General features: G+C 41.5%; 1 protein-coding gene across 2 annotated transcripts; it reads right to left on the bottom strand.

Moving 5' to 3' along the window:
- On the bottom strand, positions 1-27,863 carry armc10 (armadillo repeat containing 10). 2 transcript variants are annotated; one of them, XM_072562669.1, is made up of 6 exons: positions 27,294-27,857; positions 17,549-17,694; positions 17,091-17,225; positions 6,551-6,727; positions 5,375-5,446; positions 1-1,439 (listed from the first exon to the last, which is right to left on the bottom strand). In XM_072562669.1, the coding sequence occupies exons 1-6, from the start codon at positions 27,511-27,513 to the stop codon at positions 1,179-1,181; spliced, it is 1,011 nt and encodes a 336-aa protein (XP_072418770.1). In that variant the 5' UTR covers positions 27,514-27,857; the 3' UTR covers positions 1-1,178. The 2 variants fall into 2 exon arrangements, with proteins under 2 accessions (XP_072418770.1, XP_072418771.1); XM_072562670.1 differs by lacking the exon at positions 5,375-5,446 and having other exon boundaries at positions 27,294-27,863.
- Positions 27,864-27,881: the final 18 nt, after the last annotated feature.

Below are 27,881 nucleotides of genomic sequence, written 5' to 3'. Positions count from 1 at the left end.
TACATTTGTTACAAATTTATTTGGGTACATTAAAACACAAACAATGTTATTGTAGTTGTCCAACTTAACTTCTAATGCTCACAAATGTTTGATGAACACAAAAGTGACATGCAATTTTATTATCCAAAGATTGGATATTGAAGTTTCAATCTATATCCACTGTTGCTACACAGCCAAAAAGGTCCCACTCAAAGTCATGTCTGAAAAACCTTTATCTTACGTACTATGAATTATTTAATCTTAAATCCAAAACAAAAACAAGAATTTGGAAGTATAGTCCTAAAATTGATAAAGAACACTTTCACTTTGAATTTTGTTTTAGAAAATGTTCTCTCTTATCTGAATGCATTCAAGTGCCTCTCTGTCCTTATTTACTTCTTGTGGTTTTTATATCTTAATATATAAATTTTAAGTAACTGAAACCAGCTTTTGTCTTCTGTCAATTTGTGCATAATTGTTCTCAATGGCAAGCAATACCCTGAAATCATCTTCAGTTTGACACAAAGGAAGTATGAGCAAATATTCTGTTTGTCATTTCTACCCTCTCACCATCCTGGCTAAAACATTAATCCAGTTCAGGGAACTATGCAAAAGAATAAAACCATAAGATACGGGAGTGGAATTAGGCCATTTGTCCTATTAATCTACTGCACCATTTGATCATGGCTAACCATGAACATTTCTCACTTAAAATGTCTTTCAACCATCATTATCTTCCCACGACAAAGGCATAACAGTACTGTGACTTAAATAATTAGATTTAAAAAGTCAGCATCATTAATAATATCTAATCAATTACAGTGATTCATAAAAATACTTCAGGAAACTTCTTCAGTTACAATACAATTTAAATTATTTACATGATTTTCAGTCACAAGATACGAAACGGATTTTTAACTTTTCTAGTTTCATTGCTTTTCGAGATTAATGCCTTCAGTCCAACATTATTTCTGGACTTATTAGTCTTCTACAAATACAAAAACAGTAATAACAAAACCAGTGCTGATTCAAGAATAGTTTTCCTGCACAATGGAAAAGGCTCCCCCTTTGAAGTACTAAAAATAATATTTATATATAAAACTTGGGTTGTTAAATTACAGTACATATCCACATTCAAACTGACAAATTTAGCTTATATAATCATTAAAACATTAAATTACATGGTAAATAATATGTCTCTAATATGATTTGGTAATAATTCTAGCAATCTGTTGTTTTACTTCATTATCTTGGTATAATATTAGCTTTGCAAGTTTATGAGAAAATGGTGTTGGATTCCCAAATAGTACAGTATGGAGAGAATCCACTCCATATTCAAACTGAACAGAGTTCTGCAACAGATTCAAATTTTCTTTCAGATTTGCCACCAATATCAACAGTCGTAGAAGAACTTCTTTGTTTACACAGCTGTCAAACAATACAAGGAACGACAATGGTACCTGAAATGAAGTATAACATATGATACATACATGTCACAGCATAGATTATAAATCACATTTTAGAAAAGGGTCCAAATTCATCCCAGAGTGTTCCTATTACAGCAAAAACTGGATATTAGATAAATCTGGATATTTCCTTGTTTGAAAACATATACTGATTTAAATTTATTAATTTTCTACATGGTACCAGTTACCCATACATTTTTTGCAATAAATGAGCAAAATGGCAACATATTATATATAACTTGACTTGTTTATTTGAATGTTTTATTTCACAGTATGTTTAGTGCCCATGATGAAAGATTAAAAATAATTTACAGCTCCCAACCGAAAACCGAAACTTACAAACATATAGACCAAGTTGATAGATGAAGGAAGAGCTGTTGATGTCATATACATGGTCTTTAGTAAGGTGTTTGATAAGGTTCCCCATGATAAATTAATAGAGAAAGTGAAGTCATATTGTGTGCAGGGTGTTCTAGCTAGGTGGATGAAGAATTGGTTGGGCAACATGGGACAGAGAGTAATAGTTGAAGGGAGTTTCTCGAAATGGAGAAAGGAGACCAGTGATGTTCCACAGGGGTCAGTGTTGGGGCCACTGTTGGATGGAAGAGGGCACTGTTGGTATGATCAGCAAGTCTGCAGATGACATAAAGATTGGTGGAGTAGCAGAAAGCATAAGGGACTGTCAAAGAACACAGGAGGATATAGATAGACTGGAGAGTTGGGTAGAAAAGTGGCAGATGGATTTCAATCCAGACAAATATGTGGTGATGCATTTAGGCAAGACTAATTCTAGAGTGAATTATACAATGAACGGAAGAGCCTTGGGAAAAGTTGATGGGCAGAGAGATCTGGGAGTGCAGGTCCATTGTATCCTGAAGGTTGCTGCACAGGTGAATAGAGTGGTCAAGAAGGCATATAGTATGCTTGCCTTCACTGGACGGGGTATTGAGTACAAGGGCTGGCAAGTTATGTTAAAATTGTACAAGACATTGGTTTGGCCGCATTTAGAATACTATGTACAGTTCTGGTCGCCACATTACCAAAAGGTTGTGAAACACTTTGGAGAGTGTGCAGAGAAGGTTTACAAGGATGTTGCCTGGCATGGAAGGTGCTAGCTATGAAGAAAGGTTGAGTAGGTTAGGTTTGTATTCATTAGAAAAAAGGAGATTGAGATGGGAACCTGATTGAGGTTTACAAAATCATGAAGGATATAGACAGGCTGGATAGAGACAAGCTTTTTCCCAGGTTGAAGGATTCAATAACGAGAGGTGGAAAGTTTAAGGGGCAAGTACTTCACACAGAGGGTGGTGGGCGTCTGGAACACGTTGCCAGCAGAGGTGTTAGAGGCAGGCATGGTAGATTCATTTAAGATGCGTCTGGACAGATGCATGAGTAGGTGGGGAGCAGAGGGATACTGATGCTTAGGAATTGAGCGACAGGTTTAGACAGTAGATTTGGATCGGCTCAGGCTTGGAGGGCCGAAGGGCCTGTTCCTGAGCTGTAAATTTTCTTTGTTCTTTAGAAAAAATATGTAGGTTCTACAAGTTAAATTACTGATCCTTCATCTTTAACACCTGGTCTGGCAATGTCCTCTCGAAGGCATTGTAAATGTCCCATAAGTTGTTTCAGCAGTGATTCCTTCCTAGGCTACTTGTGAACAGTGAATGTTGTTTCAGCACTTAAATAAAACTATAACTGGCACCAGTCAAGTACAATCATTGTAGATGTGGCACAAAGGTAAATTTTGGGAGCCAAGATTATGATTAGATTAGATTACTTAGTGTGGAAACAGGCCCTTCGGCCCAACAAGTCCACACCGACTTGCCGAAGCGCAACCTACCCAGACCCGTTCCCCTACATTTACCAGATTAGATTAGAATGTTGAGTCAGTTTCAAAAGAGAATTGCAGTTGATAATTGATCCATTTTACCCAAGGCTCCTTCTCATATTTTGGATTTAGATACTGTAGATTTCTTAAACTCAAAAAGGTTTTTTTTGTGTTCTAAGAAAATCTTGGAAAGTTATCCCAAAAATATGGTGATCATCTGAATTTCTATTTTAACAGCAACAACATGGGAGAATATTCTGTGAGTGAAGCACATTATAAATATGCAGAAAGATTCTTAAAATTGGAATCTCTCTCATTCTAGTGCCTTTGTTTGTTATGGCAACTGATGCCAAACTTACTTACTTAACTGTACTGAATGAGTTTAGACACTTAAACAAAATCCATTGCATTACTGAGATTTTGAAGGAATCCAGCCCACAAGTATAAAATGAATCACCAAATTTCTGTGGAAGCCAGAATGTCAATGTACCTGTGGCCAATATTACTAGGCCCAACATCAATCCCAAATAATCGTTTTGGTGATACATCTTGGTGACTATTGTAGCATCACACAGAATCCCCAAGCTCTTCTACTTAATTTGATGTTTATTAATATGAAGCATGCACTATCAGCCAACCCAATTAAATCTTCTAATGATTTCAGTCCTTGTGCATCACCTGCCTTTGGATTTCATCTCTTCTATACCCATTGCCTTCTTTCTTCATAAGTACAACAGCATTGTATCTTAGTCTCCTCCAGGTTTAATGGTGCAATGAATACTTTATGTATTTCATTTCTCAAAAAAAACGTTTTTTCCACATCTCTCTTAATACATCTTCAGACTTTAAATAGCTCAACTGAAAATTTTGCCTCATATCTTCAGATTTTAGGAACTCCCACAACTCTTGCCACTATAGGTTATTTTCTAGCACTTTTATTTCCCTCATTTAATTTTCCATCAAAATTTGCACAACTCTTGTTAAAGCCCAAGAGTGTTTCAGGCTTAAGATTATTTCTTGAAAACCTGTGTGCTATATAACAAAAGGCTCAGCATTTCAGAGTCAATTCTTCACTCACGTCTCTGAACTCTTTCTATTCTATCCATTACATGGTCTGTCTTATCTTTATTTAATCAAGAATGTTTTGATTTTAATAGAAAGCATGCTGTCCAGAAGAACAGCAATGTCTGTATTTTGGCTGATGGGAGGATGTGGGGAAGGAGAAATAACTACAAAATTTCATTCTCACACAAAGCTGCTGAAAGAAAACTTATTTTCAAAACTGAACTGGAAGATCCAGGCATGGAGCCTAAAAGAAAAAGAAAGAAGTGCTAAAATGAGTGGAGCCCAATATTCCCAACAGTGCTGGGAGCCATTTGTTTCCCTTCTTCAGCTGCCAGTTCTTACACAGCAGGTGGTGGCTTAAAACCACAAACAAAAATAGCTAATCAGAGTGGACACAACCTGTAATAATAATGGTAAATGCAATACCATTTGCACACATATAATAAACTCTCCAGAAATACCTTCAGATTTGACAACCCTATTCATTACAGCAATATATACGTCTTGTTAAAACCCTTGCACAAACATTTTGGATTAGGCAGGTAATATGTGTATGCAGACTTTGATACCCTCTGCTTCCACCATTCTGAAAATATGCCCATCGTATATGCTAATGCTGATGCTTGGGCTGACTACTGCTGGAATACAATATCAACAAACTCAGTATAACAACACACATAACCAAATTACAAAGCCTGATTCCAAGTTTACACATATACCAACTACCTGACTAATTGAAAAGAAACAATGGCACTAAATTCTCCACTTCTACAAGAACATTTTTATTTCCACTACATTTGAGTTCAATGTCAATCATCAACAAAATTTGGCATTGCTGGATTCAAATCTGAACTGGTAGGGCAATGCATTTGCTCTTAATAATCTTCACTAATATCACCCAAAGCTTTACACTAGTATCAGCAATATGGACAATTAGATAAGGAGTAAAAATGTTTGTCTTCTATTTTCAACTTGTTTAAAATCAAGGATTTGACTGCAAAATAATTCTAATAAATAGCATTAGCATGGATCTTACCTGAGCACTAAGAAGGTCATGACATAAGTCTGGGTTTGTGGACAGGTTTATCAGGACTTTCAATATCTGAACCTGTTGTTTTTAACAAATAAAAAATTCATTAAGATGACTGTTTATGGAAACTCGATTTAGATTTCCTGCCATCATCTCTCATGATGGTTAGTCTGTTAGTAGTACATCAGGCACCAGTTACCTTCTGATAACTTGCCACCTTTCATGTGAGTTTTCACAATGTGAAACAGATTACCTAGAGTTCAGAAAACATCACAATCAAGTTGAATTTTGTCCTGACAGGACTTCATAATTTCAACAGTGGCACTTGGAAAACGATCAAAACTGCAACCTTGATCAGTTTATCTGCCTAACATTTGAATGCATGACTAATCTTTGCTCCTCTATCATTGTGCCAGCTGAGATAAATGTTAGATACCAAACCTGTGATGTCATTTATGTATGGTTCAAACTATAAGAATAAATTATTGATCATCAGAGACTCTCAACTACAAATGAAACCTCAATCAAAATTTTGGTTTCTGGTAAATTTTTATCTAATATTTATGTAATTTTCCTACTTCTTATCAAGAATTTGTTTTGTCAATTTACATTAACTAGAACAGAGTACATTTTATTTCCATTTTAAAGTTAGATATTTTGTCTATAAGGTACAGGACTGTGATAGCATACTCATCCATATAATTGGAGAGTGAAACTCCAATATCATACTCAACATAGTTCAGAACAAAAGAACCTTCCTGACTGATACCCTATCTAACATACTCAACATCCAATCTCTCCACCGTTGATATACAATGGTAGCACTGGTACGCACTACAACAACCCAACAGGGCTTATTTGACAGCCACTACCGAATCCACAACCTCCATCAAAAAGATGGCAACAGCAGCAAGGTACATGGGAATATCACCACCTGCAAGTTTTCCTCCAAGCCACACACTGTCCTGATTTGTAACTATATTTGTGTTTCTCATTGGGTCAATCTCCATTTCTAACTGCACATGGGATCTAGGACACCCCAAGGATTGGAGCAGTTCAACACGGCAGTTCACCATCAACTCCTTCAGGGAAATTTAAAAGGAGCAATAAATGCTGGTCATCCAGTGATGCCCACATTCCACAAAAAAATTAATAATAAAAAAGAATGTCAGCAAAACATACCTTTATTTTTTCAGTTCCTTCTACCAGGAGCTTAAGGAAGTGAGGAATGTAATTGGTCATCATGTAATGATAATTATTGGTAACAGAGAAGTTAGTCAACACTCGAAGGCTTGCTACTTGCAGCTCAGAGTTTACAACAGTAGTCCTTAAAGAATCCAATATTCGTGGGATCCAAATCTATAACGAATAATTTTTTTTAGAATACATTAAGAAAACCATTAAGTGCGCATTTAGTTAATATGAAAAGATCTGAATTTCTCCCTTGCAGTCCTTCACTGTACAACAGTTAAATTCCAATACCTTATTTCTCAAAATAAATATTTAGCACAAATCTCTGTTTATTATTGGAAATGTACAACTATATACACACCATCTAAGTCATCTGTCTTCTCAAAAACTGGAAATCAAACACAGTAAAACATGGAAACAATTGTATGAAATAATAACTCATAAATATGTTTTATATGAAGTTAAGTCATGGTCATTCTTCTAGATTCTAAACAAGCTACACTTCTCACTTGGAATATTTAAATTGGCTGAACAGGGTTTGATATTACCCGGTGGTGTTGCAGAGTTGATGTTAAGATGGAATTTTCCAGTCTCCATATGAATTTCAAGCATCATTAAAAAACAAAACATCAGATCTCCTTGTTATTTTCGGAAATTCATTGCATACATAGAAACACAGAAGGCAGGAGTAGTCCATTCCACTACTCAAGCCTACTCTGCCATTCAATGATCATGCTGATCATGGAGTTCAATTTTTGCCCTCATCTCAGTCCTAACATGTTTACACATTAACCTTAATGTATGACCCCGATTTTGGACTCCCCCACCATTGGGAATATCCTTCCTGCATCTAACCTGTTAGTATTTTATAGGTTTCTACGAGATTACCCCTCATTCTTCGAAAGTCCAATGAATAAATCCTAATGTACTCAACCTCTCCTCATACATCAGTCCTGCTATCCCAGGAATCAGACTGGTAAACCTTCATTACACTCCCTTGATAGCCCTAATCGATCCAGTCTCTGTTAAGATAATCAGACTGGCAAATCTTTGTTGAACGCCCTCCATGGCCAGAGCACCCTTCCTCAGATAATCAATATTCCAGGTGTTGCCTCACAATATATTTCCAGCAAAACATCCTTGTTCCTGTACTTGAATGCTCTCACTATGAAGGCTAACATCCAGTTTACTGCCTGCTGGACATGTGTGCTTACTTTCAACAATTGATGCACAAGGACACAGAGGTCTCATTGAACAGTCCCCCCTCTCAATTTGCAGCTATTCAAATATACTCTACCTTCCTGTTTTTATTAGCAAAGTTGATAACCTCATATATGTCCACATTTTGCTACATCTGCCATGCATTTGCCCACTCACTCACAGCCTGTCCAAATCACATGAACATTTCTGCATCCTCTTCACAGCTCACCTATTCACCGCCACCCTCCACCCCCACAAAACTAATGTTTCGAGTCCAGATGACTCTTCATTAGAGATGAAACCTCTAGGCTTGTTATGTTAGTTTGCTTTCTCTCCATGGATCCTGCCTGACCACTATAATCCTTCTTTAGAACTGACTTTTCTTTCCCTAAAATTCTCCATCTCTCTCCTCCTTTAAAGAGGTTTTTTAAAATCTGTAAGTCCTATGCATCCTAACTTACCATCTAACCATACTCAAATTTTCCAATGTTCACTCACATGCACATTTTAGCTGCCGATATGAACCCAAGTCTAATCTCCAAAAAACAAATTTATCTGCTTACTTTTCTCTTAACCCCATCTCATGTTGCCTGACCTACTTTTCTTTTCCCTTCAAAACCAATACCTCCACCATTCGGTACTTCTCCTCTTCCTGTGTACCAAGTTTAATGGTAAACAGTGGATTGGGGAATGCCAGTACACTATTACACATTGGTAAGATGTTTTGTGCTTACAACTTGCCACAAGGGTCTAATCAACTCATTGCTTGTAGCTGACAGCAGAGCTAGATATTTTCCACAGGATTAAGAAGAACTTGGAACACAAATTACCCATGATTGTGTTTTTTTCAACAGTGGCTAAATAGCAGAATTAAAAAAATCTAAGAACAAATTTCAAGCCCTTATTCTCCTTTAAGAAAGATAATGCACAGGGATGCATTTATTTATATATCATCCTGGTCATCTAGATTTATATGTGGTACTGAATTACTACAGGAGATTCTGCTTTCGATTTTGTTTTAGTCACTTGATCTGACCATTTGTGTTACCAAATTCACTCATTAAGTGGATTAGAGTTAAGAGATTCCCAAACCAGATACAAAAATTCTATGCATTGTGCAGTTCCTAAATATTTTAATGTTAGTACAAGCTTTATTGTTGGTAGCTTTATTGTCTGACTCACAGTGTTATGAGCTCAAGCTCTTTTAAGTCTTGATCACATAATCAAGGCTGACAAGACAGACAATATAAAGACGAGAGTGCCAAGTTGTCAGAAGTGCTCTCTTTCAGATTCCATGCTAAACCCCATCTTCCTGCTCCAAAGAACATAAAAGATCTCATGACACCACTTAGAGTCGTAGAGTCATACAGCATGCAAACAGACCCTTCAGTCCAACCTGTCCATGCCGACCAGACATCCCAACCCAATCTAGTCCTACCTGCCAGCACCCGGCCCATATCCCTCCAAACCCTTCCTACTCATATACCCATCCAATGGAAACAGATCCAACTCATCTACGCCAACCAGATAACGCAAATTAATCTAGTCCCATTTGCCAGCATTTGGCCCATATCCCTCCAAGCCCTTCATATTCATATATTCATTTTTAAAATGTTGTAATTGCACAACCTCCACCACTTCCTCTGGTGGCTCATTCTATACATGCACCACCCTGCGTGAAAAAGTTGACCCTCAAGTCCCTTTTAAATCTTTCCCCATTCACCTTAAACCTATGGCCTCTAGTTTTGGACTCCATCGCCCCCACCCCAGGGAAAAGACCTTGTCTAATTATCCTATCCATGCCCATGATTTTATAAGGTCACCCCTCAGCCTCCAACGCTCTAGGGAAAATAGCCCCAGTCTATTCAGCCTCTCCTTATAACTCAAATACTGGAACATCCTTGTCCATCTTTTCTGAACCCTTTCAAGTTTCACAACACCCTTCCTGTGTCCTAACCAATCTCCTGTACAGCTACATTACCTCCTAACTCCTATACTCAATGCACTGACCAATAAAGGCAAGCATATTAAACGCCTTCTTCACTAACCTGACTACCTAGACTCTATTTTCAAGGAACTATGAACCTGCACTCCAAGGTCTCTTTGTTCAGCAATATTCCCCAGGACCTTACCATTAAGTGTATAACTGTTATGAAGATGTGGGTGTACTATATCTTTAAGAGAGTTAAAAGCTAGCAGAACTACCTGATACCGCACCAAGTGTTTTGAATAAGGCAACAGTGTAACCCTTGGTCGAAAGCTAGATTAGCTGGTTGCCTGGAAACCACAAAACAGATTTGAATTAGGCCAATCAGTTTAAATTATACCCTGAAAAATACCAAATTCCAATCAAGTTTGAATTTAGTATATTGACAATCTTAAAAATCAAAGACACATCCGATGCTTTGGAGTTATAAGACTGGGGAAAATTGAACAGTTGGAAGAAGAACTGCCAAGCCAATGACATCTGCAGACTGCCCAGAGAATAGCTTTCGTAAAGGTACCTTATTGATCCATGACCTGCAAAGCATAATTCCCTAAGAAGAAAAGACACTGGAAGATTCGACAGCTGGCTAGTTTTGAAAACTTGAATTTTTGGTAAATTTTAATTGGGGGGTTTTAATCGGACTAGTATTATAGAAGAGAAGGTAAAAGATAGGTTAGAGGAAGGAGTTGTAAATAGTTGTTAGTTCATTATTCTCTGTTATACCTTAAGAAGTAAAGTGGTTAATTTTTAAATAGTTCTTGGCCTCTTAAAAAATTTTCACAGATTACTGCATGGGAGAAATCTTTTCTGTGTTGCTGGTTTAAATTAAGCAGGAGGGTTTACCCTGTGTCATAACAATAAGTCCAATCCTGATTCACCTTTCCAAAATGCCGCACCTCACATTTATCCAAATTAAACTCCAGCTACCACTCCTAGACCCATTGGTCCAACTGATCAAGATCCCATTGTATTCTGAGGTAACCTTCTTTGTTGTCCACTACATCTCCAATTTTGGTGTCATCTGCAAACTTACCAACCATACCTCCTATGTTCACATCCAAATCATTTACATGTGGAAAAGCAGTGGATCCAGCACCAACTCTCGTAGCATACCGCTGGTTACAGGCCTCAAGTCTGAAATGCAATCCTCCACTCTTTTAAACAAAAGATGCAAACAGAAAAAAAACCAAGACCTCCCAACACCATCCTTATCAGACACTCCTGGGACAGGGACAGCACCAGGTGAAACACAGAGCAAAGCCACACACTGCTCTTCCAAAACAGAAACTAAAGCTGACTTTGTTAAATAAGAATAAAAGATGCTATTATTCTGGGAAAACAAAACAAATAAAAAAGCAAAACAAAAGGCTCTATCTTGACTCCGTCCCCACCAACTTCTTTTGGGTAGAGGACACTGGGGGGTCGAAATAAAAATAAACTCAAGCAAAAGCAAAGTCAACAAATAATTAAACAAACAAATGAACAACTAAATAAATAAATCCCCTCTTTTCTGTCCTCACTGTACACTCCTGGGACAGGGACAATGGTTTGAAATACAAATGAAGTTCCACTGCTCATTTCAACAAAAGATAAAATTCCCCTCACAACGATGCCCATTAGGGAGTATTGGAGACAGGGACAGTACGTGTTAAAATATATCCCCCTGGGCTCTTCCATCTTCCTGGGGCACCAAACCGAAAACAAATGTAAACTCAAAGGCAAAACAGAAACTTATACTACAGAGACAGTTCATTAAATCAGAATATCTTTATTCAGGCTGATAATGCACTCCAGTCCCTGTGGCGTTCAGGGGTCTTAAAAGATCTCAGCTGTGCTGGTGAGCACCGCGTGCTCCCTCTCCAGGGACACCGGAGTGTAGATGTAACTGTGAAAGAGGGGCAAACAGGAACAGGGAGCCACTCTTTGGCCCACTGCCTGGACCTGTTCATGGCCATCTTGGCCAGGGGTAGGGGCAAAGCCATAGACTTGTGTGCCACTCTCAAAACCGGGTGCCCGTAGATCAGGAGTGTGGGGCTACAGTGCAACCAAAGTTTTAACAGCAGCCTCTTCAAAAACTGAAAAAGGGTTGCAGACATACACACTCAACGTTTAATTGGAAGACCGTCTCCTGCAGGCCACAGAACATGCACTTGGACTAGCACCCGGTAAATTTGCTTAGTCGCCGGGTGCACGGGACCACCGCGTACAGCACTCTCCATCCCCGATCCGCGATGTAAGAGGGGAGGACCCCTTTGTAGAGTTCTTTGTAGGGGATTGCTGCCATCAAAAGACAAAACATTATGCTAAGGTGTATCCAGGTGATGGGCGAAGACTGAGAGTGTGCAGTATCAACCTGTACAAGAAATGCCTCTGTGCCCTCCGAAAGGGCACCAGGAGGATATCCCTGAGGTAGCTCAGATTGTGGGGCACTGCAACACAGGGGAGGGTCTGCGGAATAGACCCAATGCTAAATTCCAGACGGACAGGGATCATTTTGTCCGGAAGCCTGAGCCGCCTCAACTGCACATGAGGAGTTGGGGCTGTATGCCTTGCCTGTAAGACTATTGATGTCTTGAGTCACAAACTGGAGATGGATTAATACCTTTGCAGTCAACTGTGCTGGCGTTATCTAGCTAGGAGAAAGTGAGGACTGCAGATGCTGGAGATCAGAGCTGAAAAATGTGTTGCTGGAAAAGCGCAGCAGGTCAGGCAGCATCCAAGGAGCAGGAGAATCGATGTTTCGGTCATAAGCCTCAGGATTCCTGAAGAAGGGCTTATGCCCGAAACATCGATTCTCCTGCTCCTTGGATGCTGCCTGACCTGCTGCGCTTTTCCAGCAACACATTTTTCAGCTCTGGTGTTATCCAGCACATTCCAGACTCTAATCAGCCCTGCACCCTGAGCTCTTTCCTCCCTTGGCCATTGTAAACCGTACTTGAGGAGGAACCGGTTTTGAGCAGTGGCTCCCTGACAAAAGCTGCCAATCCCATAAGGTGAGAATTCCAGTGCAAACTGACAGCGTCCCAGACTGTTATCAGGTCCAGATAGTAAACAGGCAAATTCCTGGAAGACGATCCGAGGCCTGCACCACTCCATGAACAGGTCGTAACAGAGGTTGTACACCTATCCAGAGAAATACATCATCAGGGTGCCCACCTTGGAGGAGGCTTGACGAAAAGTGTCGCTGCTGGGTCTGAAGGCAGGAAGTTGCTACCTGGGAGCGATAGCGTGACCACTCTCCTCAAGTGGGAGCCTCAGAACAGCAGCAGCGACCCAGGGCTGCTTCTTGTCCCAGAAAAACCAACAAGCTTTTTCTGCACGGTGGTGACAAAGCCAGGGTGAGGGACCAAATTGGTCAGCCGGTACCGCAACATGGCGGTCATCAGCAGATTTATGACCAGCACTCAGTCCCTACAGGACAATACTCAGTGCAATCCTGTTCAGCATGCTAGGCAAGTGGTCACCTTAGTTTCCAACTCATGCCAATTCGCTGGCCAGAATTCCTCAGCAGGGCAAGATGGATTTCTAGGTAAAGAGGAGTCGTACTGCACGTGGAGCACCAGGCCCATCTGCCATGAATCGAACTGCTATCCGAAACACTTGCTCTAGTTAATCTTTGTGAAGGACATCACAGGCATCATGGTATGCACACAGCCTCCACAGGTCAGCTGGGTCCGTGAACATGAGGAGTACATTATTGGCATGTGCCAAAAGAACCACATCCAGTCCCAGCCCGCATAGAAGCAAATGTAAAACCCGCTTGCAGGAATGGCTCCATGCAGACAGAATAAAACTGGCTGGGGGGCACTCTTCTCCCAAAGCGCAGGAGTGCCGACAGGAACCTGTTGTCTTCGCTAGGCACTCTGCAGCAGCGTTCAGAGGTCTGATGCGAGCGAGAAAGTGCGTCCCCAACCTGAACGCTTGCACAGTCCTCAGCTGATACTCATGATGCACTCTATCGAATGCCTTTTCCCAATCTTGGGAGAGAAAGATTCTTTATAGGCCAGTCCTCTGGGAAATAATGGATCATATACTGGACCAGGAGGACATTGTCATGGAAGCTTCAGCACAGGATGGTGGAGGACTCTTCTGGTTAGATTATATGGTCTATCATGGTGCCAAGGTGAGTTGAAAGTGCCCCAGGCAAAGATTTTTAAGGTCATGCTGAAGAGGAACACCAGAGAACAATTCTTTAACAAACAGAGATCCCCCCCTTCTTATGCAACAGTGTGTTTATGGCCCTGTGGCAGGAAAGGGGCGCCTCTCTGATTATGATACACTCCTCGAGGAGCTGCAAACATTCACCCACCTCAGGATGTTCCAAGCTCAGAGGGATGTTGAGCCTCTTGGCACCCTCTGGAATGACTTGCAGCAGGTCCTCCCACAAAACCTAGCGAGCTTCTTGGTAGATGGACCTGGAGAGAAGAAAGCCCTATAATAGTCCCTCACTCGGGCCCATTATGCTCTCCGGATCGGAGATGAGTTATCTGCCATCGGCTAGCGTCAGGAATGGAGCATGGCTCTGGACTGCTGCCAGCCGGGGGGCCCAATGTTTTAGTCAACGTTTTAGTTGAGAATGGCATTATCTGAGACTTGGGGGTCTCAGCAAAGGACATTCCTGCTGTTAACCCTAGGGGTGGGGTAGAGGCAGGGATGTGTCTGATGCCAGGCCATCCCTTGCACTCAATGGTAGGCTGCATCACCCAAGGCTCCAGGCCTCAAGCAGCAGCAGCAGCAACAGCTTCTACATGGAGCATTAGGTCTTATTACAGCTGTCTTCAACTCATCAAGGAGAAATGCTGGCCACCAGACTTCCAAAGCCAGCAGCGGCAGTAATGGAGAGTCCCAGATTTGAGTGCCTTCAGGCAGGCAGGCAGGCAAGTTGCAACCCCAGAAGCTCTAGGGTCTAGGCCTCAAACAGCTCCAGCTATTCTCAGATGTAACAGGTATTGCCACACAAGCCTCCAAATTCCAGTACAGCAGCAGCAGAGTACTGACTCCCAATACACTGCTCTTTACAGGAAAAACAACCCTTCGCTACCACCCTTTTTTTCTACCTTTGAGACAGTTCTGTATCCAAATGGCTAGTTCTCCATCTATTCCAAGTGATTTAACCTTGCTAACTAGGTAAAAACAAGGACTGCAGATGCTGGAAACCATATTCTAGATTAGAGTGGTGCTGGAAAAGCACAGCAGTTCAGGCAGCATCCGACGAGCAGGAAAATTGACATTTCAGGCAAAAGCCTTCATAGTCTACTTCTAAAGAACCTTGTTGTACGCCTTACTTAAGTCCATATAGATCACGTTTTCCATTCTACCCTCATCAATCCTCTCTGTTACTTCTTCAAAAAACTCAATCAAGTTAGTGAGACATGACTTTCCACACAAAGCCATGTTGACTATCCCTTATTAGTCAGGCTTTCCCAAATACATGTAAAATTCTATCCCTCAGGATCCATTCCAACAACTTGCTCACTACTGATGTTAGGCTCATCAATCTTCCCTGGCTTTTCCTTACCACCCCTCTTAAACAGTGGCATCCTGTTAGCCGATCTCCAGTCTCCCGGCACTTCTCCCGTGGCTAACGATGATCCAAATATCTCAGCAAGGGGCCCAGCAATCACTTTCCTAGCTTCCCACAGTGTCCTAGGGTACACTTGATCAGATCTCAGGGATTTATCCACCTTTAGGTATTTTAAATGTCCAGCACCACCTCCTCTGTAATATGGACATTTTTAAAACGTCACTATTTATTTCCCTAAGTTGTCCACAGTTAACATTGATGCAACCTACTTGTTTAGAATCTTCCCCATCTCCTGTAGATCCACACATAGGCAGCCTTGCTGATCTTTAAGGGGCCTATTCTCTCTCTAGTTACTCTTTTGTCATTAATATATTTATAGAATCCCTTTGGATTCTCCTTAACCCTCTTTGCCAAAGTTATCTCATGTCCCCTTTTTGTGCTCCTGATTTCCCTCTTAAGAATACTTCTACAGATTTTATACTCTTCTAGGGACTCACTTGAGCCCTGATGTCTATAACTGACATTTGCTTCCTTCTTTTTCTTGACTAAAACCTCAATTTCTCTAGTCACCCAGCATTCCCTGCATCTACCTGCCTTGCACTTCACCCACCAGTGGAGTGCCACAAGGATCGGTGCTAGGCCACTATTTTTCGTCATTTATATAAATGATTTGGGATGTGAGCATAAGAGGTACATTAGTAAGTTTGCAGATGACACCAAAAATTGGAGGTGTAGTGGACAGCGAAGAAGGTTACCTCAGATTACAACAGGATCTTGATCAGATGGGCCAACGGGCCGAGAAGTGGCAGATGGAGTTTAATTCAGATAATTGCAAGGTGCTGCATTTTGGGAAAGCAAATCTTAGCAGGAATTATACACTTAATGGTAAGGTCCTAGGGAGTGTTGCTGAACAAAGAGGTCTTGGTGTGCAGGTTCATAGCTCCTTGAAAGTAGAGTCGCAGGTAGATAGTGAAGGTGATAGGATAGTGAAGAAGACGTTTGGTATGCTTTTCTTTAGCGGTCAGAGTATTGAGTACAGGAGTTGGGAGGTCATGTTGCGGCTGTACAGGACATTGGTTAGGTCAATGTTGGAATATTACGGGCAATTCTGGTCTCCTTCCTATTGGAAAGATGTTGTGAAACTTGAAAGGGTTCAGAAAGATTTACAAAGGATGTTGACAGGATTGGAGGATTTGAGCTAAAAGGAGAGGCTGAACAGGCTGGGGCTATCTTCCCTGGAGCGGAGACTGAGGGATAACCTTATAGAGGTTTACAAAATTATGAGGGGCATGGAAAGGATAAATAGATAAAGTCTTTTCCCTGGGGTCAGGGAGTCCAGAACTACAGGGCATAGGTTTAGGGTGAGAGGGGAAAAGATATAAAAGAGACCTAAGGGGCAACTTTTTCACACAGAGGGTGGTACATATATGGAATGAGCTGCCAGAGGAATTTACAATTGCAACATGTAAAAGGCATTTGGATGGGTATATGAATAGGAACGGTTTGGAGGGATATGGGCCGGGCACTGGCAAGTGGGACTAGATTGAGTTGGGATATCTGGTCGGCGTGGACAGGTTGGACTGAAGGGTCTGTTTCCGTGGTGTACATGTCTACGACTCTATGACTCACATCATCTAAAACAGATTTTATGATGACTACCTAATTTGCTGTGTGGGACAATGTTCACATTTGCTTGGTACAAGAATGTGTACCAATGTGTACACTACACACAATGAGATAAAAAAAACTAAAAAAAACAGTTCTATTGTTAAGTTTGCTTGCGAACATTTTTTTCTAACTCAAACTCAATGTCTCATTACCTTCAGCTCTTTTTGGTTAGCAACATTCATGGAAAGATTATTCATCACATTTAGTGCCTTAACTCTGACTGAAGTGACTTCATCAAACAAGCAATTTGCAATAATACTGAGCCCATCTAGGTTTCGAAGAAGATCCTGAAAATATAAAGATACAAGTTAATTTAAAAAATATTACATCCTCATTTTATGAAAATTAATATAGTATTTTTGTTTTAATGCACTATTAAATGTAAACAATGTAAAGATACTTGAAGTTCACATCAGCTCAGAAAAATAATTTGAATTTTGTTTTTGGAAACCGAAAACTTTGACAAAATTAGTATTCCAAAAATAAATAGACACTCTAAGGACAAGTATAAGATTGTCATAATTTTGTTCTTTTTACCATAATTATATCAGAACTGATCCTTAAAATTTGATCCTTTTTTTTAACTCAGATGAGAGATATTTGGGTATACCTGATTGGCACTGAAGGCAGCACTGTTACCTAAAGTCACCAGTGCTTGTTCTCGAATGGAAATATCAGAGGTCCCCTTAAGTAGGCCCAGAACTGCTTGCAAACGTTGTTGTTCTAAGACTTCAGGAGATTTTGTAAGTAGAAATCCTGGAAGTAGAATAAACAGCACATAAAAGACAAAGACGTCAGCAAGTTTTGAGAAGACTTGTAGTTCAGGTTGACGTTTTGGATGTAAGTTTGCTCGCTGAGCTAGACGGTTCGTTTTCAGACATTTCATCACCAGTGAGCCTCCAGGGAAGTGCTAGTGCTATGTCCTGCTTTCTATTTAAGTGTTTAGGTTTCCTTGGGTTGGTGATGTCATTTTCTCAGAGGGTGGCAGATGGTGTTCAAAGCAAAGTGCTTGTTGATAGAGTTCCGGTTGAAATGCCATGTTTCTAGAAATTCTCATATGTGTCTCTGTTTGGCTTGTCCTAGGATAGATGTGCTGTCCGAGTCAGAGTGGTGCCCTTCCTTATTTGTAGTGATAGTGGGTCATGGCTTTTTGTGGCTAGTAGATGTTCATGTATCCTGATGGCTAGTTTTCTGCCTGTTTGTCCAATGTAGTGTGCGTTACAAGGTATTTTGTAAATTACATTTATTTTGCTTGTGGTCTAACTGGGGTCTTTCAAGTTCATTAGCGGCTGTTTTGGTGGGTTTGTGGGCTACCATGATGCCAAGAGGTCTTAGTAGTCTGGCAGTCATTTCTGAGATGTCTTTTTTTTAAGATTAGATTAGATTAGATTACTTACAGTGTGGAAATAGGCCCTTCGGCCCAACAAGTCCACACCGCCCCGCCGAAGCGCAACCCACCCATACCCCTACATCTATCCCTTACCTAACACTAGGGGCAATTTAGCATGGCCAATTCACCTAACCTGCACATCTTTGGACTGTGGGAGGAAACCGGAGCACCCGGAGGAAACCCACGCAGACACGGGGAGAATGTGCAAACTCCACACAGTCAGTCGCCTGAGGTGGGAATTGAACCCGGGTCTCTGGCGCTGTGAGGCAGCAGTGCTAACCACTGTGCCACCGTGCCGCCCCGTCTTTGATGTAGGGGAAAGTGGCTAGGATTTCTGGGTGTGTTTTGTCTACTTGTTTATGTTGGTTGCTGAGAAATCAGCGGACTGTGTTCATTGGGTACATATTCTTTTTGAATACACTGTATAGGTGATTTTCCTCTGCTCTTCATAGTTTGTCGGTGCTACAGTGGGTGGTGGATCATTGAAATAATGTTGTTAATAAGAATGCAGCTTTGTTTGTGGGTGTCGGGATGATTGCTTCTGCAGTTTAGTATTTGGTCCGTATGTGTTTTTTTCCTGTAGACGGTGGTTTGAAGTTCCCCATTGGCTGTTCACTCTATTGCGACATCTAGGAATGGCAGTTTATTGTTGTTTTCCTCCTCTTTTATGCCAGTAAGGATATTATTGATGGTCTTGAAGGTTTCCTCTAATCTGTTCCTTTTAGTGATGACAAAGGGGTCACCCATGTAACGGACCCAAAGTTTGGGTTGAATGGTTGGTAGAGCTATTGGAATCTCTGTATTACTGCCTCTGCTAAGACCCCTGATATCAGAGATCCCATGAGTGTTCCATTAGTTTGTCTGTTGGTTTTATTATTGAAAGTGAAGTGGGTGGTAAGGCATTGGTCCATTAGCTTGACAATGTTGTTCTTGCTGATGAATTTGGTAGCGTTTGGGGTATGTGTCTTCTAATAGTATAGTCAGTCAGTGTTTCTTTGGCCAGATTGATGGTGATAAATGTGAACAGGGCTGTTACGTCAAAGTTGACTATTATTTCAATCTCTTCTACATTGGCGCCTTTGATGGTGTTCAGGAATTCTTGGGTGGAGTGAATGGAGTGGCGTGAGTCTTCTACTAAGGGTTTTAGTCTTTGGTGTAGTTCCTTGGCTAACCTGTATGATGGTGCTCTAGGTAGCGAGACTAAGGGTCCGAGGGGGGCTCCTGGTTTGTGAATTTTGGGTAATCTGTCGAAGCTGGTATATCTAATCTGTCTGGTTTCATTTTTTTGGAAGTGTGTCTGGTTTAATTCTCGAGATTGCTGAAGATTTTTCAGTAGGCTGTGATTCAGTTTTCTAGTTGAAGAGTTGGGTCTATCGCCACCTGTTGGTAAGTGTTGACATCTGCAAGCAGTGTGTTTGATTTCTCAACGTAGTCAGTTCGGTTTAAAATGACTGTCAAGTGTTTTTTGTCTGCAGGTAGGATGATATTTTTATCTTTTTGAATCTTTCTAGCGCTTTCCTTTCTTGTGTATTGATGTGTTTCCTTCCTTTTTCCTGCTTAATGTCGGTGCAACTGTCTGTCTGATGGTTTATTGGGTTTCTTCTGAGTTTGTTGGCTTTCAGTGTTGTTTCTAATGCTGCTAGGAACTCGTTCTTGTCCGTATTCCAGAACTTGTAAACTAACCCTCTTAGTAAGATGGCTTTTTCAGTGTCTGTTAAGGGTCGGTCAGGCAGATTTGTTATAGAACATAGAAAAATACAGCGCAGTACAGGCCCTTTGGCCCTCGATGTTGCGCCGATCCAAGCCCACCTAACCTACACTAGCCCACTATCCTCCATATGCCTATCCAATGCCCCTTTAAATGCCCATAAAGAGGGAGAGTCCACCACTGCTACTGGCAGGGCATTCCATGAACTCACGACTCGCTGAGTAAAGAATCTACCCCTAACATCTGCCCTATACCTACCACCCCTCAACTTAAAGCGATGCCCCCTCATAATAGCTGACTCCATACGTGGAAAAAGGTTCTCATAGTCAACCCTATCTAAACCCCTAATCATCTTGTACACCTCTATCAAGTCACCCTAAACCTTCTTTTCTCCAATGAAAACAGCCCCAAGTGCCTCAGCCTTTCCTCATACGATCTTCCTACCATACCAGGCAACATCCTGGTAAACCTCCTCTGTACCCATTCCAGTGCCTCCACATCTTCCTATAGTATGGTGACCAAAACTGCACACAATACTCCAGATGTGGCCACACCAGAGTCGTATACAACTGCAACATGACTTCTGGACTCCGGAACTCAGTTCCTCTACCAATAAAGGCCAGTACGCCATATGCCTTCTTCACAGCACTATTTACCTGGGTGGCAACTTTCAGAGATTTGTGTACATGGACACCAAGATCCCTCTGCTCATCCACACTACCAAGTATCTGACCATTAGCCCAGTATCCCATCTTCTTGTTACTCTTACCAAAGTGAATCACTTCACACTTACCCACACTGAACTCCATTTGCCACCTTTCTGCCCAGCTCTGCAGCTTATCTATATCCCGTTGTAACCTGCCACATCCTTCCTCACTGTCAACAACTCCACCAGCTTTCGTATCATCCACAAACTTGCTCACCCAACCTTCTAGCCCCTCCTCCAGGTCATTTATAAAAATGACAAACAGCGATGGTCCCAAAACAGATCCTTGCGGAACACCGCTAGTAACTGCACTCCAAGATGAACCTTTACCATCAACTACTACCCTCTATCTTCTTCCAGCCAGCCAATTCCTAATCCAAACCTCCAACGCACCCTCAATGCCATACCTCCGTATTTTTTGCAGTAGCCTGCCATGGGGAACCTTATCAAACGCCTTACTAAAATCCATATACACCACATCTACTGCTTTACCCTCGTCCACCTCCTTAGTCACCTTCTCAAAGAATTCAATAAGGTTTGTAAGGCACGATCTGCCCTTCACAAAACCATGCTGACTATCCTTGATCACATTATTCCTATCCAGATGTTCATAAATCCTATCCCTTACAATTCTCTCCAAGACTTTGCCCACAACAGAAGTGAGACTCACGGACCTATAGTTACTAGGGTTATCCCTACTCCCCTTCTTGAACAAGGGAACCACATTTGCTATCCTCCAGTCTTCTGGCACTATTCCTGTAGACAACGAGGACATAAAAATCAAGGCCAATGGCTCTGCAATCTCCTCCCTTGCTTCCCAAAGAATCCTAGGATAAATGCCATCAGGCCCAGGGGACTTATCTATTTTCACCCTTTCCAGAGTTTCCAACACCTCTTCCCTACATACCTCAAAGCCATCCATTCTAATTAATTGTGACTCAGTATTCACATCAGCAACAATGTCCTGTTCCTGAGTGAATACTGAGGAAAAGTATTCATTCAGTGTCTCCCCAATCTCTTCAGCCTCCACACGCAACTTCCCACTACTATCCTTGACTGGACCTATTCCAAGCCTAGTCATTCTTTTATTCCTGACATACCTATAGAAAGCCTTTGGGTTTTCCCTAATCCTACCAACTAAGGACTTTTCATGTCCCCTCCTTGCTGCTCTTAGCTCTCTCTTCAGATCCTTCCTGGCTACCTTATAACTCTCAATCACCCTAATTGAACCTTCACGCCTCATCTTTACGTAGGCCACCCTCTTCCCTTTAACAAGGGATTCCAATTCCTTATTAAACCATGGCTCCCTCACACGACCCTTTCCTCCCTGCCTGACAGGTACATACTTATCAAGGACACTCAATAGTTGCTCCTTGAACAAGCTCCACATATCGATTGCGCCCTTCACTTGAAGCCTACTTTTCCAAGCCACGCATCCTAAGTCATGCCTCAATGCATCATAATTTCCCTGCCCCCAGCTATAACTCTTGCCCTGCAGTGCACACTTATCCCTCTCCATCACTAGAGTAAAAGTCACCGAATTGTGGTCACTGTCCCCAAAGTGCTCACCTACCTCCAATTCTAACACCTGGCCTGGTTCGTTACCCAGAATCAAATCCAGTTATGCATGCTTCTAACGTCTATGGTTTGTTGTACTGTCTGTCCATTCATAGTCTGTAATGTTAGTGAGTAAAATGTTTTGGCATGAAATTTCCTGATTGTATTTACAGAGTCTGTTGTGGGCATCATTAATCATTTCTCTAAGCATTCTGTGACTATATTGCTCTGCTATTCTTTTGGCTAGTTGAATATTAAAGGGAGGTTTGTATTTAAGGCATTTGGTTATACCTGTTTCCTTAGGCATTTGTGCAGGAAGTACAGCTGTTTGCGGGTGGCGCTCTGTTAAATGGCACTGGTTTCCTATCTTCGGGCCTGTTTTAGTGTATTGTGCCCATAGGCATTAGCAAGTTTTAAGAAGATTTGTAGCTCAGGTTGAGGTTCTGGATCTAAGTTTGCTGCCTGAGCTGGAAGGACCCTCTATTGACTTGGACCCTCTAAGGGGGGGAAAAAGGAAATTACATCACCAACCCAAGGAAACCTGAAGACTTAAATACAAACTGGTACATAACATCAGCACTTCACTGGAGGCTCACTGATGATGTTATCTAGTATGGTGATGAAACAGCTGAAAACAAACCTTGCAGCTCAGCAAACAAACTTACATCCACAAAGACTTCGATCAGATCCTCATCAGATTTTAAAAAGAGACATTCTCAATTTTGGGATAAAACTGATAAGGATTTGTCAAAAATTCCATGGCAAAAAAAGCAATCTAAGTCAAAAAAAAAAGTCAAACACAATGACAACAAACATTTTAGGAGAGCGAATAGAGTCACGACCTGTTCAACCCCTATGCCTCCACAGCAGGGATCATTCTCATGAACCTTCTCTGATCTGCCGGCAATGAAATAATCTATTATCTTAAATATAGGGACCAAAACTGCTCTCAGTACTCATGATGCAGTCTCAGTAAGACCTCCCTACTCCAACACCTTTGAAATGAGGGCTAACATTCCATTAACCTTCCTGATTACCTGCTGCACCCTGGTGGTAGCTTTCTATGTTTCGTGCACAAGTAGCCGTGTTCTTTTGTGTTACAGCTTTCTGCAGTTTTTTTCTCCATTTGAATAATATTCTTTTGTTCTCCTTCCCAAAATGAACAATGTCACATTTTGCCATATGAAACTCCATTTGCCAACTTTTTGCCCACTTACTAAAATCTTTCAATATCTCTTTGTAAACCGCTTGTATTACTTTTGAAACCTGCCTTTCCATGTATTCTTGCGTCAGCTACAAATGTGGCTATAGTACACTTAATTCCTTCCTCTAAGCCATTACTTTTTAAAAAAAATTCACTTGTAGGACATGGGTTTTGCAAGCTGACCACTTATTGCCATTTACTTGTTACTTTTGAGAAGGCGATGGTAAGCTGCCTTCTGAATCACTACAGTCCCTGTGTTGTAGTTAGACTACAATGCTCTTACGGAGGGAATATATATTGTAAACAATTGTGGTCACAGCAGTGATCCCTGTAAAACCTCACTGGCCATAGTTTGCCAACCTAAAAAATCCCTTATCTCCGCTCTCTATTCTCTGTCCATTAGCCAATTCTCTATCCATGCCAACATACCATCTCCAATATGTAGGTTCTTATGCCTTGAGATTTTTTGAGGTACCTTGTTGATCACCTTCTGAATGTCCAAATAGAGGGCAACTAGTAGATTTGTTCTATCTACTCTTGTTGAGACTTCGTGGTAAAAAAAAACTGCAATAAATTAGTTAGGCATGATTGGCAGATTTCTAATCCTCTGGTACTTCTCCTGAATCCAAGGATTTTTGGAAAATTACAGTCAATGCCATTCACTGCAGCTATCTCTTTTAGGATTCTAGGATGTAAACTACTGGGGGGGGGGAGGGAAACTTACCTGCCTTTAGCCCCATTGTCTAATATTACTTCTCTAGTAATATTACTTAATTCCTTCATCCGTATTCTTCAGTACTAATGGAATGTTTGAAATATCTTCCACAGTAAATACTGATGCAAAGTCTGTATAAGTCACCTACCATTTCCTTGTTCTCCATAACATCATCCCAGATTCATGTCCTACTGGCCTATGTTCAGACCTTTATCTTCCTCTTTACATATTTAAAAGGAGCTCTTAAAGCCAGTTTTTATAATCCTTGCTACTCAGTACTCGTAATTACTTTTCTCTGTCTTTATCTTTTTAGTCCTCCTTTGCTAGGTTCAGTTCTTCCAAGTCTTCGGGGCTATGACTAACTTTTGCCTCCTGGTATGCTTTTTCTTTCAACTTAATAGGCTCTGTAACTTGGTTGGTTTATCCCTAAATTAGAATATTTCCTTGGAGAAAGTGAAGACTGCAGATGCTGGAGTCGAAAAATATGGCATTGGAAAAGCACAGCAGATCAGGAAGCATCAGAGAAGCAGGACAGTTGATGTTTCGGGTATAAGCTCTTCATCAAGAATGGTCCTGACGAAAGGTTTATGCCTGGAACGTGGAGTCTCCTGCTCCTCGGATGCTACCTGACCTGCTGTGCTTTTCTAGTGCCACATTATTCACCTTAGAATATTTCCTCCTTACTGGGATATATTTTTGTTAAGAGTTATAGATTTCCTTCTTAAATGAATACCACTACTTGCTTACTGTCAAGATTAGAGTGGTGCTGAAAAAGCACAGCAGGACAGGCAGCAACCAGGGACATGAAATTCGATGTTTCAGGCAAAGTCCTTCATCAGGAATGAGACATGGTAGTACCCATGTCAAAGATCTGACATTTCTTGCAGAAGTTGCTGTGCCAGCATTGTATGGTGCAGTGTTTGATGTTGCCCTAAAGACTGGGTAGTTTGCTGTGAACGATGGTCTGTTTAAAGTTTGGCAGTTGTTTGAAGGTGAGAAGTTCGAGAAGGCATAGGGATGAAGAGTTTTTGCCCGAAATGTTGATTTTCCTGTTCCTCGGATGCTGCCTGACCTGCTGTGCTTTTCCAGCACCACTTTAATCTGGACTCTAATCGCCAGCATCTGCAGCACCCACTCTGACAACTTGCTTACTGTTATTCCTGCTAAACTATTCACCCTGTTCACTTTAGCTAACTCTATCCTCATTTTATTTAAGTTCCTTTTGTTTTTTGAGGGGTGGAGACTTCCTTGCTGTACAAGACCTCCAACCAATGCTATACTCCAGATGCATCAACAACATTTTCTCCCTCCTGACTCATTGTGAAGAATCACAACAACAACTTTCATCCCACCATCAGACTTACCTCAGACTACTCTTCAGAATTAGTCTCATTCTTAGACACACACATCTCCATCTAGGGGACACACCTCAGTACTTCACTCTACCACAAGCCTATCGATAACCTCACGATGCCGCACTTCTCAAGCTTCCACCCTAAACATGTGAAAGAAGCCATCCCTACAGACAAGCCCTGTGTATACACAGGACCTGCTCAGATGATATGGAAGGCAGCAGACACCTAAAGGTGTTGAAAGATACCCTCATAAGAATGGGGTACAATGTTCAACTCAATCACCAATTCTGATGTGACAAAAGTGAAAAACCGCAGTGACCTCCAGAGAAGACAGACATAGGACACAACCGACAGAGAGGGAATGCTTCGTCGTCCGGTACTTTCGTGGAGCAAAGAAGCTACGCCATGTTCTTTGCAACCTTCAACATATCATCGATGACAACGAACATCTTGCCAAGATCATCCCTACGCCTTATCACCTTCAAACAACCCAACATTAAACAGACTATTGCTCGCAGCAAACTACCCAGTCTTTAGGACAATGTCAAACACTACACTAAACAATGCTGGCACAGCAGCCTCTGCAAGAAATGTCAGATCATTGACATGGGTACTACCATCACATGTAGGAACACCACCCAGTACATGCATGGCAGATATTCATGTGACTAAACCAATGCTGTCTATCTCAGGCACAGCAAGCAAGGGTGCCCTGAGGCATGGTATATTGGCGAGCCTATGCAGACACTACAACAGATGATGGACACCGTGCAACAATCACCAGATAGGAACGATCCCTCCTAGTTGGGAAATACTTCAACGGTCAAGGACATTCAGCTTCTGATCTTTGGGTAAGTGTCCTCTAAGGTGGCCTCCGAGATTCACAACAACGCAGAATTGCCATGCAAAAAACTGGTGGTCAAGTTCTGTACCCATGAAGATGGCCTCTACCGTGATCTTGGGTTCACACTGAGCTACATGTAACCCTACCATACTGTTCTGTATTTGTAAAATCATCCTTACTGTTCCTCTTTTGACACCATCACCTTGATCATGATGTTATGACCAACATCATGACCAACTTGCTAAGATCTCTCTACAATAATTAATTTGTCAAGTTTTGGGTTACTTGTTACTTTGGTCAGACTCTCAACATGCAACTCATATCTTTCATGTTATTTCCAGCCATTTGGTTTGTCTCCAGCACCACCTAATTTTTTTTATATAATTCTCGCTCTACCTCAATTAATTGGATTATAGGTCGTCCCTTCACTGGCTATTCAGCTGTTGACACTTTACACACACCACCTGACACTTTTGATCACCTGCACTGACTTATTACTTAGCCTGACACACTCCACTCACACCATTTATATGACCTTTTGAACTCTCTGCCCATAAATTCTGTGCCTGTGGGCTTTTCGTCACCTGATAATAGAGCAGTGCTCCATAACCTGGTGTCGTGTGAGTTCTGACCTTGTCCATCCTAGTCCAACATTGGCATCTCCAATTAATGAATAATCTGGAACAGAACAAAACTGCAAAGGCCAGAAAAATTCATCATCTACAAAGAAAGCAAGAAAAAGTTTTAATATGCATTTCTCCCATTGCTCAGGCATTATCTGGGAGTAGTTAGACCACACGCTCCTTCAGTGAGGAAGGGAAGTTGAAAGGTTTAAAGAAGGTGAATGATACGTCTCCTTCACGCTGCAAATAGTACCTTGCTGAATGTCTGCTATTCCTTGGTCATCATCCGTCACCTTCAGACCGGTCACTCGGTAGACTGGGTTTTTCTCTGACTGACGGTCGCCGCCAGCTCGGTGTTGCTGCCGTCGTTTTACTGTCACCAGTTTATGGAGGCTGTAGAGTCCCGCGGCCCCCACCAACAGGCCCACGGCCAGCCGCAGAGTCCATCTTCCATCATCGGCCACAGCACCCATTCGCAGTGGATCCACACACCGAAACACTCCTTGAACTCAAAGCACTACCGAAGGGCACGGCATGGGCAAATGCGAGAAGACTATGAGCATTCGGTGCTGCTCTGCACGTTCAGTTCACGTCCTTCTTCAATGTGGAGCTGCAAGAGAGATGTGCTACATATAGGCCAACTGAAAGAGTTCCCGGGGTTTCTTGCAGCACAATTAGAGCTCAGAAAGAATCATATTGAAGTAAAAAAAAACTGCCCGGATTTTCCCTCGGCCAGACAGTCGCTATTGTCGTTTATTGCACGTGGGGACCCTGCATACTCCCCTCAAGGATTGCTCGGGAAATTGAATTTTCCGCTGGACGAACCCTCTGTGTTTTGAAA

This window comes from Chiloscyllium punctatum, chromosome 44 (genome assembly GCF_047496795.1).
Source record: "Chiloscyllium punctatum isolate Juve2018m chromosome 44, sChiPun1.3, whole genome shotgun sequence".
Lineage (NCBI taxonomy): Eukaryota > Metazoa > Chordata > Chondrichthyes > Orectolobiformes > Hemiscylliidae > Chiloscyllium > Chiloscyllium punctatum.
Note: the sequence above shows the minus strand (reverse complement) of the source record. Positions and strands in the feature narration are given on the sequence as shown.